The sequence below is a fragment of the Colletes gigas genome, unplaced genomic scaffold (assembly GCF_013123115.1).
Source record: "Colletes gigas isolate AHSC1104 unplaced genomic scaffold, ASM1312311v1 Colletes_gigas_Sc00023, whole genome shotgun sequence".
NCBI classification, from domain to species: Eukaryota; Metazoa; Arthropoda; class Insecta; order Hymenoptera; family Colletidae; genus Colletes; species Colletes gigas.
In genome coordinates, this window is record NW_025106652.1 from 1650805 (window position 1) to 1664728 (window position 13924).

A 13924-nucleotide genomic window follows, 5' to 3' on the forward strand; every position below is an offset into this window, starting at 1 on the left:
CGAGAAACTGAATATAATAAGCCATCTATACAATTCGAAGCTAACTACTCGCAAAATTATAGATTCCTTATTTTGTTATTCAAATAACAAAAATAAAACGAAACTAGTCCAAATCGAAGCCGTTACATCTTCGGCCAGATTCCTTCGTCGGTTTTTATCATGTTTCCACGCGTCGTGGCTATCGATATTACCTTCCGTCCCATACGTCCCTTTTATCATCGCCTTAAAAGGTGACAAACAACGCGATCGAGGACCAACGACCGCGAATCGCGTTCCGCGTGGATCGTCCAAGCCCATTCCGGGATTCCCATATCGCGAACGCGCGCGCTCTACCAGATAGACGTCTTTCAGCGTCGATGTTTCAATGCTCCGATGGGACAATCGCGACGCTCCCATCGGCCCGACGACAGAAATATTCCCGAAAACGAATGCCATCGTCCACGAGGCGAGCCGAGCGACGAGATTAGCCTACCTCGCGGCCGATATCGCGACTATATCTGGCCTAAGAGGAGAAAACGATCTTTAACCCAAGATGGCGACGGCAGTTAATCCCTGAACGGGATGGTCCGCGTATTTCGCGGCACTATCTCTATAGGGGTCATCTTTATTGGCCGAAGGGGTTGGCGATAAGGTAAAATACCGGACGTCGCCGATGTCCGTTACGATAGTCGACCATACAAGAGAAACGAAGGCGTAGGTGAAATGGGAGACAGACAGAGAGAGAGAAGAGAGTATCTGGCTAGTGATATCAAGGCTACCAACAGATCCGGACTCTTCTTCGATATACGTCGGTGCCCCGAGACCGATCTATCGAGCACCGACGAGTATCGATCACGACGCGAACCGAGCGTTGGGAGCAGTGAAAGGTAAACAGAGAGACGAGGGAGTTGACGGTTTATGGTCCAATAAGTGATTGCGTCGCCCGCTGCTTTCGGTTGGTCGTAACGATAGGTGTTAACGTTGGAAGGTCGGAGTTCGTTCTACGAAACCCGTGGCGATTCTTTCGTGGCTCGTAAACTGCGAAACTTCGCACCCGCCACTCGTAATTTTAACTCTACGATGACTTCGGTTACTCGAAGGCTTCGATTTTATTAAATTTAAATTAAATGTTATTCGGACAATTCTCTATCACATTATATTATTTTCTCAATTTATAACGAAGAAGATCGTTCCAAACTAAACGAAATAAAATTTAATAATTCAACTAAAGAAAATGGCGATTAAAGAAGTCCAGAAATTCGACAGGAGGATCAATACACAAAAACAAACTCTGTTGTATTTACTATTAGTTAACGAGCCAACGGGCTGCGATAAACCAGCGAATCGATCGTAGGCAAATTAACCGGAGGATTGTTTATGAAGCGGAGCGACCCGATGCAAATTCACAATAACGCGGCGAGGCGTCGTTTCGCCACAGTCGATTCTCGCAGCATCATCGAGCGTAACGATCGATGCTTACAGCAATCTACCTCTGTCTCTTTGCTCTTATTGGGCCGTAGAAGAGTTTCATTACGATACGAAACACGTCAGAAAAGTTGGACGCGCGCGGTCCGCCGTGTATCTCGCGTTACCGATCCCCTACGATCGATTTCTCGATTGCAAAGATCACGTCTTCGCGAACTCTTCCACCGTCTCTCTATCTCTTCTCTCTCTCCGTCCTTTCTCCTACCTGGTTTTTCCCCTCCTTCGCTTTATGCCTCGTCTGTCTCGAGAGTGCATAGCCGATGCAAGCCGCCGGAAGATCTTTATCGAGACACGGGCTTGCAGTTACGTAGCGAACGTGAATCATAAGCGCCGACTTCGGGAACTTCTAATCGATTCTCGCGGTCTACGTTCGACTTCCTTTTTGCACGACACCGCAGCTACAACCGTGAAAAAGCGAATGCTCGCCGGCCTTTTCGCGCAAGGCAAAAAGTCGCTCGCCAAAGTAACGAATTATTCCATCGGAATTCACGGATAAGAAAATGTACCGTTTCTACATAGATGGCCAAATTATTAACTACGTACGATGTATATTTCAAGATTCATGAAACGGGCATTCTCGATGAGATTTAAATTATCTTGGCGAAGCAACAAGTTTTTACAGAGGGTCGAGGACTTGAACTCTATCGAGATTACTAGAAAATCGACTCCAACTAATCTTATAGTAGCAATGATTAAGGTTTCGTATTATAAGAGGAATTTAAACTTCTTTCTCACGTCAATTTTGTTATACAGGATGTTCGGCCACCTCTGGGGAAAATTTTAATAGGAGATTCTAGAGGCTAAAAATAAGACGAAAATGAAGAATACCAATTTATTGATTGAGGCTTCGTTAGAAAATTACTGACGTTTAAAGTTCCACCTGTAGAAAATCGGCAATCGGCGAAAAGCTGCGTGCGCGCGATAGTCGTTCTTACCACAAATCAGGTTACGAGTAGACCTTACATTCAATGTATTTTTTCGGCCCACTTTTCTGGGGGCTCTAGAGCTCCATTAATACACATTGTTTGAATTTTGAATCATTAAAATCCTTCAATCCGTCCAGAAGTTATGATTTTTTAAACATACGCATGAAATTTCGAGGAAACATTTTTCGCCACATAGTATATTTTCGGTAAGAAATTTTTTTCTCGAAAGTACGTAGGAATTCGGGGGTATGTGTATTCACCAAAAATGATTGTAATTGATCCCTGCAACTAAAATTAATTTTTCCAGAATGATTTAAAATTTTTTAATGTAATTTTTTAATAACTTTTTAACGAAGTCTCAATTAAGAAATTGATATTCTTGATGTTTGTCTTATTTTGGCCTCTAGAATCTCATTAAAATTTTTTCCAGAGGTGGCCGAACACTCTGTACAAGTTTTCGGAAACCAAAAGGAAAAACAAATGATTTTTTCGAGAAGTCGACGCCTATGGGAATCCGTTAACGTAACAAAGGACACCAAGTGGTACATATACTGCAAAATGAAAGGTGGGTATAAAAGAGGAGGAGTTTTCTACTTACCGGACACGCATCGGTAGTGCGCCTCGAGGTACTTGTGCGTGTTGGGACAAGGATCGCCGAATTGCGACATGGACGCAACGATGCTGCAGTTTTGCTGGTTGTTGCACCTGGATATATGGGGGTTTCGAGACTCGGTTAGCGAAAATGGCACCCTTACCAAGTGCGTCGAGCCATGGATCCTGTCCCTTTTCCCTTACCGACATGGGTATGCAAGAGGGTCGCGTAAATAGAGAGACTTTTTCGACGACATTCGCACCTTTCGTTGTTCGCTTTTGTTCGATGGTCGAAACTCTTTCTAAGACGCTTCATGGTTTCATCCGTTTCACAAAAATTCCATGATCTATTTAATTGTACAGTATTACCACGTTATAAGGAGCCTCCGCTGGTCCGTATATATAACAATACCGTACGTTCACGATCACCAAACGTCGTGGAAAGAGCTTAGACTCGGAAAATCGCGTGTTCGCGAGGTCTCAACGACCAAAACAAAATGTGTTCACCAACCTAGGCAATAGTACTGCGCCTCGATGTACTTTCCGGTTCCGGGACACGGGTCCTCCTCGAAAATCTCGCTGCGCACGTCCACCGTACAGGAATTACGATAATTGCACCTGCAATCGTCACGTGAGCAAGAGAATGTCGCCCCAGAGGACAATGATAACAGAGTTCGACGTCCATGAACGGAATCACGAACCGAGAATCAAACGGCAATGGCGCCGATGAGAGATAAGGAACGACCTTGAAACGTTTTAGTTCCCAATTTCGAGCTTCCCCCGACAATACCTTCGAAGAGCAAGCATTCTACCGTTGTTATAAATCACCATTACCCCGCTACCGTTTTCGAAGAGTAGAAATCCTGGACCATTTTCGTACACCGAAACAGACGCCTCATCCACGGTCACGCGGAATCTTCAAGCGAATTGAATTCAAAGACTTCACACCGTAAGCGAGTCGACGACACGGCTTTACAATAGCTTTAGCGAAAGTGTTAGTGACAAGAGACGTCTGATGTCGTTTTCGCGATGTACGCGACGTGTTAGCGAGCTATACAACATCAGGACAATGAGTTAGTAGAAACAAGAGTATGCAGTAGTTTTAGAAGCGCAATAGGTGTTCGAGTTGGTACAGACGAACTCGTGCGACGTCGTGTATCGTGTGTTGGATTTCGATTGTCCCGTGTTAACAGTTCCACGGTGTGTATGTACAGAGGATCATGCATAGAACTTGTACCCCGGATTCAAGCACGTTAAAGGTCCATCCGTCGTTCTGGGACAACGTTTTTTTATCCCGTTGCCATCCGTGTTAACGCGTTGACTGTCTGTATCTAGAGTCGCAAGTACCATTTGAGCATTCAAAAGTTTTTCTAATGAAATTTTTACAAGGATTTCACTCTATTATAGCACCGTGCACAGTTGCTCTCCTAACATATTGATTTTAATTTTGTAAATCTTTTAAATCATTAATAAATAACTTAATTTAGTTAAATATTTCGAACTTGGGTTATACTATATTTATTTATAATAAAACTATAATGGTTAGTTTAACCAAGGATGATCCAGACTTAAGATTGAAACGTTTAATAAGAATAGAATTTAGACTATGATACTGCAGCTATTTTCATCGAGCTGTTTAATAGTTTAACTTTGAAGTTAGTGATTTTAATGAAATTGAAACGTGTAGCAGTCCAGGAGAAATTAGGAAAGATTTAAGTCATATTTTTGCTGATTTTGAATTTATTTAGAAAATATGAGTCGACTATTGCAATGGATTACACAAATGAATTTTTATATCGAAAACTATCGGCTACATTGATTTTTTGTTTACAATGTCTTCATCGAGAAGATCCGGCCTTTTGAAATATATTTTCTTTCAAGTCAAATAGTCGTTTCAAAACATAAAACAAATCTTAACACCATTTTCGTGAAGATAGACAAAAGTTGTAAGCTTTGACATTTTGTATTTCTTAAACAATTTTTAAATCAGTAAAACGATTACTTAAACTAGCTTTAAATTAATACGGATTAAAAAATATTTCAATTTTATAAAAATCCCTAGAGCGAAAGGATCCCATCTGATAAGATAAACATTTGTTGACACTAATCTTTCGAATTACTGATACAGGTGATATTTATTTTGCATTCAGAGAAGTCCACAGCCAAAATCGTTTTGATCGGTGGATTAACAGACAGTCAACGCGTTAGTACCCAATGTTACGGAAGGATCGTGGTGCCAAACGAAGTTAAGTCATTCTTATAAGCACTTTATTTCGAGTGTGCTTAATGGGCGAGCGCAAAAGTATCGGTGGTATCGCGAAATGGTAAACTTTCGAGAGGAATCCTACGTCACGGTCTCCCTTCTTCACAGTAGTACTTTACTGAGAACCTTCTTCGTTAAGGAGTACCTCGTCGTTGGGATTCGCGAACTCTCAAGGGGCTACGCCACCTTGACGACGCTAAAGCAGAGTATCTTTCCAAATTTTCTATAACAATACTACGAGTCTGTTCGAAACGAATATTGGACTAAGTACGGAAGATAGAACGGACTCTGAAATGAACTGTATAAATAATAATCTTTTCTTTCGTATAAAAGTTTGTAAACGATGAGTAAATATACAAGTAAAATTATTAAACTATATTTTTACAGTTATACCCTTAATGGGGAAACCGTCCCTTATTTTACTTAAGCAGGGCTTAAAAAATCACAAATATTACCTACTTATGGCCTCAAAAAAAAGGATAGCTTCAAAGCCTCGCCTCGAAAATAATCAATTTATATAATATATTAATTTCTAATACGATTTCCATTAACGTTAGTAAGTTCTTTCCGTTTCGATGGTTGAATTAATTGTACGGTAAACGGGCAGGATTTTCTTACAGATCCAATATAATGGCGCAAGAAAGAGTGTTTGCATTTGACGCTCTCGTAGAGCAGCGAGCGTTTCTTAATTCCCGTTTTGTTCGTTTTCGAATCTCCGGTTACTTCAAAGATATTTTCGTTCGTTTCTAATCCGACGTTGCTTTGCTGTTCGCGCGGATCGTTTCGTTTGATTCAAAGCGAACGGTAATCGCCTTATCGGCGAGAAGAGGCTTCCCGCTCTTAAAACAAGATCGTCCCGTGAAAACTGAATCGATATAAATTAAATGCAATTTCGTCCAAGGGCCGCACGACGAGGTCCGCCCCGTCGCTTTAATACCATTACGAAAATATCGTTGACGCGAAGAAGCCGGAAACAGAGTCGACTGGCGGTAACGAACCGATCGATGACGCGGAAGTGCACTCGGCTTAACGAACAAGTACAATCGGGAACGCGCATCGATACTTGCCGATTTAAGCGCGTGTCTGTGTAGTTTCAGCCAAACACGATCGACCTTGTCTAGGTATTATTTATTTCGATATTTGTTCGACGTCGATACGAACAAACAGACGCGACAGTACAAAGCGCGCGCTTATTTTACAAATTCTTCTACTCCGTTGCCTCACATTAAATTGCGTAAAAAATGGACTTGTAATTTCCGCAAACTTAACAGAACCGTGCTGTTTACGTGCTTATTACAGATACGCCAATAATAAATTCTATAAAATTTTTTTCTGTCACTAATTAAATCTCATTCATACTTAAAAATTTTTAGGAATTTATTTAAGTTTCAAAGAAATATATAAACGATAATTTCATTTCAAATAATAAGTAATTACTTCCCTGTTTGGCACGAACGTTTCAAATATTTGAAATAATAAAAATCGAACGATAAATTTTATATAATTCATATTCTGCGAATGATAAATTACGAATCATAGTTTCCCCGTTGGAGTGAGGTTAATTTCTCGTGAATTAAAACGGGGGTCGTTAGAAAAATTCAGCAGCGATTAACCCGGCAAGGTTCGTACAAATGCCAATCGACACGACAGACTAAAATATCCCGACGAACTGGTTTGCTTTAACCCCCTTCGCACCGTTTCCTTTCTGAATAATATACGAACGCGGGGGCTCCCTTAGAATCGGCAAGGTGTGCACGGTTTAATCTCGATCGAGCCATTAAAGCGAGTACACGGCCCATTGTTGGCCAGGCCTGAGCGAAGTGCAGGTGCAAAGCCCACACACGGCCTGTTATCGCTCCGCGTGGCAGCCACTATTTTGGAGGATTAAGCGGCCTCGTCGATCGTTGGTTTTGCGCGTGGAAATTTCGCGGCTCGAATCCCTGGCTGCCCCGCGTCCTTCCCTTGGAATCGTTTTTATTTTCTTTTTTTTTTGTCTTCCCTTCCTATTTGGGTACACGGTTTTATCCAGAACGCGCGAGCGCGTGCCCGAGCGAGATACAACGGGACGACGCGGGGGAGGTAAAAAAAAAGAATAAAACGGAAAGAAGAGAAACGTTCCTGCGAGTCGAAGGGATTAATTCGCGTGCACGGATCGATCCGTGGACGAACGAGCGAACGAAAGGGCGGAATTCCCGTTGACTTTGCCGAGGGGTCGTCGCGTCAATTCGTCGTGATTCGAGTGGCGTGTATCGACAACCCGTGAGAAGTTCCGGTTACTCCGCGTAATTGGCCCCCAGGTCGTAGATTACTATGTTACGAGGGAAGAAACGGGACCAACGTTCTGTTATCGGCGATTCTCGATCCTTGATGGCGCGCGCCCTCTACTTTTGGGGAGGCAATCCCCGTCGATTCGTCCACCTCGAAACGTACTCGAAGATCCGACCCGTGACTCGAAACGCAACTTAACACCTTGTCATAATAACGAGCTGGCAAATTTTTTTTACGGATGCTGTATGTATTTTTTATTGGGAACTGCATTCTTTCGATTGAATTATATTTGAACTATCAATTGGTAGAATTTTAATAAAAATGGAATTAACTGTTTCGTGGTTCTTTGGTGGGCCCTACCAGGAAACACGAATTACTATAAAAATCAATTTTATGCATAGAAACGCAAATCGAATGTTACGTATTTTCGTGCAAATGAACCTGTTTTGCCCTCCGAGTATGTGTATCCTGATGCGAAAAATTGTAAATAATAAATGTTATAAAAGGATTGGCACAAAAACAATGATACCCAGTGGTAGAAACGCGAAGTAAATTTGAAAATATTGATCCACTTCGTAATTATTCAGATTGACACAAAGGACTCGTATCAAGTCAGCGTCGGCGCAATAAATTTTCATGAATAATAATAATGTACGATTCGTAGAGTGACGAAAATTCATCCAAAAATAAGTTCAAAATGTAAAATAAATTTTACTCGTACGGCATTTCGTTTCCTAGATAATTGAGTTTAAAAATAAGCGGCGCGCGTGATTGGCAAACTTTAAACGGCGACTTAACGCTTGAACATTTTTCTATTTTTTAAATCTTTTTTAGAGTTTAAGTTTCTATTTATATATTACTACTTTTATACGCGATATATAAACGTGACAAATATCACGAGATCTATTGACCCGAGTTTCATTTATAATGACGCGTGCCCCAAATATATTTAAGGTTGAATATCTTAGAAAGGAAGCCCGATACAGAAAAAGTTCACTGTACATTTTCGATTCATTTTTTGCACGAATCACCCTATTTTCGGTAACATTCGCGAGACACGGTGTACAATAGTTTTCGATGCACGAGTTGCGCGTGGTTTCTGTCGATTTTCTTCCCCCGACGCTCGCAACGCGGCGATGTCGTTCCCCTTCGTCTAGGCTCGTCCTCCTTGCACGCGCGCCGTCGAACAAAGCCGAGGGTAAACGTAATTTCAGACGAATAAAGTACAAGTTAACACGAAAAATCGCCATTCCGCGGATGTTGCACCGCTTTGTTATTAAAGAAGGAGGGGGGGGGGGGGAGGGGGGTCTGGTATTTTGGGTTGAAAATTGAGGGTTCTTTGTAACTCTTTTTTTCTATGAATGAGTAATCGGATACGAATGGAAATTAGTACACATATATCTTGTATAGTGTAGCTTAAGAAGGTATACATTATTTTTTATTGTTGTTTACTTTAATTTAAACCACGACAAGAAAATAAAATTTGCTTCCATAAGGTGAGTGTTTGACTCATCTTCATTTGGTACGAAATAGGCCTATCACTATACGTGGCATTTTTTGTTGAAAATAATTTGTTAAACATCTAGGCAAAATTTGATAAATATCTTATCAGGTCTTTTGTATAACAGTTCTCCAAAATAATTGCGATTTTGCTTCATTTGAAAATTTTCAAAATTTAGAAGATTAGTTTATGTTTTGAATTTCATTAAAATCACAAATAAATTTTAAATCGTTAAAAAAACGTAAAGAATAAATTTTAATATCAAATTACCAGACCGCCTCCTTATGTTGATATTAAGGATAAAATTTATTTTCAGCTAATTCTTCAAAATATATAGGAATTTATTCTAAATAGAGTCTTCAATTTTGGTCGAAATATCGACTAGATAAAAACGTCATTGTTCTGAAAACTAAAAGGAAGCGTGTATTATTTTCTAGTCGAGGCCTCAAGGGTCACAATCTCCTTCACCCTTCCCTTCGCGCTTATTTGCATTCGTTCGAGTATAGCTGGCTGCTTTAATCATCGATTTCACGATGATTCAGAGAGACTTCCGTCTCGCGTGGGCTAGTTAAAATTTAATATATTTCGACCCGTCATTTATCTACATACCCCGTGTTATTTTTTCGCCTAACCCACGTGTCTCGTGCATGACTAAGTCGTTTTCAAAAATAGGGAAAGTTCCCAACAGAGATTTCGTATTAAAAAAAATAAACAAATTTTAAAAACGAAAATTAAAAAATTTTATTAAGTAATGAAATCTACACTGATCGCTCTTTAAAACCGATTCAATTATATACACGCACTTACAACCGATCAAATTGATCCAAAAATAATAAAGTTATTTTTTCGATCAATTAAAAATAAGAATCTCACCGTTCAAACGAATAAACGTCCGGGAAACTCTACGCTGCTTTTATTCGCGGTCCATTGTTAGAGCGAAATTTCGCCCCAGTCGTTTCTCCGTCGATAAACAGCCTTTTATCCGCGAGTTTCGATCGCGAAAAATATGAAAAACTTTCCTACACGGGCGCGAAAGAAACACGCGTAATGTATGCATGAAAGTTTCGCTGGGTATCGCGGATCGGTTATCGCGACTGTTTCACGCTTTACAAAAGGCTCGTTTGTAGCCCGTTTTTCGGCACTGTATGGAAATTTCAATTTCAATAAGCTTTCCCGTTTCGATACGCTCTACAACGATGTATCGATTACAAATATTATTATTCTGGCGAGGAGAAAAATAGTCTGTTGGAAACTCGATATTTCGAGACAACGTATAGATCGTTGCCCGGAAACGAGCGTTAAAAAGATATTTACAGAAATATTGCGACCCAGAAAAGAGTAATCGATGTATCAGTAATTAAATTACGAATGAACAGCGTTGCAGTGAAAATGAAAGAAGGTGATAACAGAATAATTTACAATAGTTGACCATCGAGTATGCCCCATCGGGTGTTTCGTTCGTGCTGCAGGGAAAATAGTGTGCGATTATGTACGTCTCGATAGGTTTGGTCTGCTTTTTCGCGGAGTTGCTCCACTGTGTGTGCTTAGGCACGATTCGCACGGACCGTCGTTCATCTTCCAGATTAAACACTTTCGAACGCAGCGATATTTACGCTCCGATGTAAGCAAAATTTATTGTTATGACTACGTGGAAAGCGTATTTCAACATGACGTATTTCACGAAGATCATCGAATTCATGAATTCTAGCTTAGAAACGCGTAGATCAACAACGAGCTCTTTTACCGCGACGGTTACCGAAATTTCATTTTTAATAAAAAGAGTCCGAGCACAAGTCATTCGTGAAACGGGGTTAAAAATAAGTGAGCCGATCTACCTTTTAAATAAAGCTTAAAGTCTTTCGTAAAAGTTTATTCAAATGATACCGCGAAACACGACCGTTTTCTTCTATCTACAATTCTGCCCGATGATTTACGATATCCTTATTTATGCGCGTGGCATTTAATAACGCCGAAGGGAACGGGACTGGGGGGCTCGAATGTCACGCGACACCTAAGGGCTAGAAAGTACATCTCGCGAGCGAGAAAACTCTACCACGAATCGCTTCAAAAGATCCACGAGGCGACGTATTATTCTTTTAATCGTTCGATTCTATCTTACTGGTCTCTATGCATCTGTGATCGAAGAAAAATAAATAAAATAATATATTTGACAGTCTTATTCAATTTCGATCAACTTTCATAAAGTAAACATAAATAATAATTTCGTTTATAAAGGCTACCTATTACGAACATTTAAAACACCGATTTTTAAGTCCACTAATAAAGGGCGTTGAAAGATTATATTCTTGCAAGCTTCTGTACCGATATATTCAGTTTGAAAAAAAGAGGCGAACGTTGGAGCCACGCTCGTATATTCGTGAGATCGAGGGACGCGATCGGAGTACACGGAAGCGTTATTCGGGGGCGTAAATCGGCTCGAACGCCGCAGGAATTCGGTTTCGAGCGAAGCAACGGGAGATCGCGAAGGAAACCGTGGCGGGGCGACCAACCGCGCGAAATTAATCGAAGACGCCGAGGGGTCAATATGGCGCGCGTGTCGGTGAAAAAACAATTAACCGAGCCACGGGAGGATTATGAAAAATCGTTCGGTCGGTTGTATCGGCATGGAATCGCGAGTCACGCCTACGGTTTCGACACGAGAGAGCCTTCGATCGAACGGCGAGCGACGATGGAACGGGATGAAAGTCGCGTGACTTTTTAATCGTCGAAGGAATTTCTTTGTGCTAGTGAAACCCGTCGTTCGCGAATTGTTCGCGAAGGTTCGGGAAGCGGGACCACCGAAAATCGTCGACGGTGAAACGGGACCGTTTTTCCTTTGACGGCCCGTCGTCGAGAGAAAAGCGAACGACGCGCGTATAAAACGAGTCAGGAAAGCAAAAAGATGGCGCGGAGGGGTACGGGGGGTGCGGGAAAATTGAAAATCGCTTTGAGAAACTCGAACGCTTGTTCGTTCAATTTACCCGTGTTCATGAAAGAACGTTACCGCGTTACGTGCGACTCGCCAACGGAATTCCGTGTACTCCGAGCAAATGTATAGGACTTTTAACGCATCGACTGCCAACGTCGTTTGTGAAAGGCGCTAATGCTTCCGTCTGGCGTTGTACGAATGTATACAGCGTATGGAAAATCGCTGGAAAAGCGGGCCGTGATTCCTCGCGCGAAACCGTAAATCGAAAATTCGAAATGAAATTTTTTAAAGCGCCTGTCTGGTGTTAGGTTTTAATACTATGTTTACAAAATTCTTTGATTGAAAAGCGTATGTACGATAAAATGAAATATATTGGATAATTGTTTAACTACTAATATTATTGTAACATATTATATGATAATATTTATTTAATATCAACATCGAAAAAGATCAATATTCTGTTTCATTCTAATCATCGATACTTAAGCTTGTAGAATTTGACTCTGTGTTTGAATATTTTCAAACATTTATCAAATAATTTTAACTAGCCAATACCATATCACCGTTATTGTTAGACGCGCCAATGAACTCGTACTCGATCTCACGCTGTACCCCATGAATATTAAAATTCCATTTTTTCCAAAAACAAAGTTCAATATGAAAAAGTTCACTCTACATTTTTGACTTATTTTCGCGCGCGAAATCATCTTCTTCCCAGGTCTATCACAATTTTTCGATTTACCGCGTGATTTTTCCTATTAACGCGCTTCGTTCAAATACGTGGCCCCGATAGTAATATAAAAATTATAAATTCCCTTTGGTGTAAATTCAATGGAACAAATAAAAGCAGCAAGTGAATGATATAAAAAGTTCACGCTAAATGACAGGCAATACTACCTTGCGTTGAAAAATAAACGCACGAATTGAATGGAAAGCTACGCACGCGATGGTGAATTCCTCATTCTTTAAACGATTCTAAACAAAGACTTACGTTAAACGTTAATATATAAAAATTAAAAACCCGAACGATCGGATTTGCAAATTTATAAAATTGATCGATTCCTAAAATATCCTAAGAGTACTTGGGATTGATTACGACTTGACCAACATGTCTGTTTCTGCACACTGTTTCCACTTGTCTTGGTGTCCGTAAACATTGACGGTGGTGTGGTATTACCTGTTTCAACTGGTTCTAGCTAGTTAGAAGATAGTTACAGGTAATGCCATAGCATCGTCAATGTTTGCAAACGCCTACACAAGTAGATACAGTGCGCAATGAACAGACACGTCAGCCAATCTGTACTTAATTGCCCACGAATATTCAAATTACTCTTTTGCAGAAAACGAAACCCTGTATTAACAAAATTTATTCCACCTCATTAATTTACTTTTACCACGGCTTTCGACACACAATGTATTTTTCCTCTTAAAACATGTTTGAATACACAATCGGATAGGTCTTCAAAAGCGTTGCTTTTAGAATAGTATAAATTTTGTTTGATTTCAGTTAAACGATTAAAATAAAAGAGAACGAAATGAAAAAATTATCTCTAAATGGAAGAAAATTCAACCTCACGTTTTAAAATGAATGTTTAATTTGTAAGAGACTAAAATCCAAGTTAAACATTATTACATAAAAGTGGATCCCAATAAAGTAATCAGATTTGCAAAATTATTGATCACGATTTGCCTAACGTGTCTGTCTATTGTGTACCGTTTCTACTTATGTTACTCTCTGTAAACATTAACGACGATAATACTATGTCATCGTTAATTTTTTAACACGCCAACATACAAGTAGAAACTTTACTCAATGGTCAGACACTACAGTCAACTCAAACTCGATCTATTCTAAAATTCTATTTTCTTGAAAACGAAAACCCGTATAAAAAAAATTTATTTCACATATCCGATTTATTTTCGTACGAGAAACCGCTCTGTTTTCAGTCAAATTATGTTACAGTTTTCAATAGTAAATTGTT

At 40.1% G+C, this 13924-nt stretch overlaps 1 protein-coding gene across 5 annotated transcripts in view; it reads right to left on the reverse strand.

Moving 5' to 3' along the window:
- Positions 1 to 13924, reverse strand: part of LOC122401259 (latrophilin Cirl-like) — a 544259-nt gene that overhangs the window by 32486 nt on the left and 497849 nt on the right. For 4 of the 5 annotated variants that reach the window (XM_043403286.1, XM_043403287.1, XM_043403284.1 and 1 more), the window contains exon 5: positions 2989 to 3095. In XM_043403286.1, coding sequence (XP_043259221.1) covers positions 2989 to 3095 — 107 coding nt within the window. Of the gene's footprint in view, positions 1 to 2988; positions 3096 to 3492; positions 3600 to 13924 lie in introns of all 5 variants that reach the window. The other variant, XM_043403285.1, reaches the window with a different exon arrangement.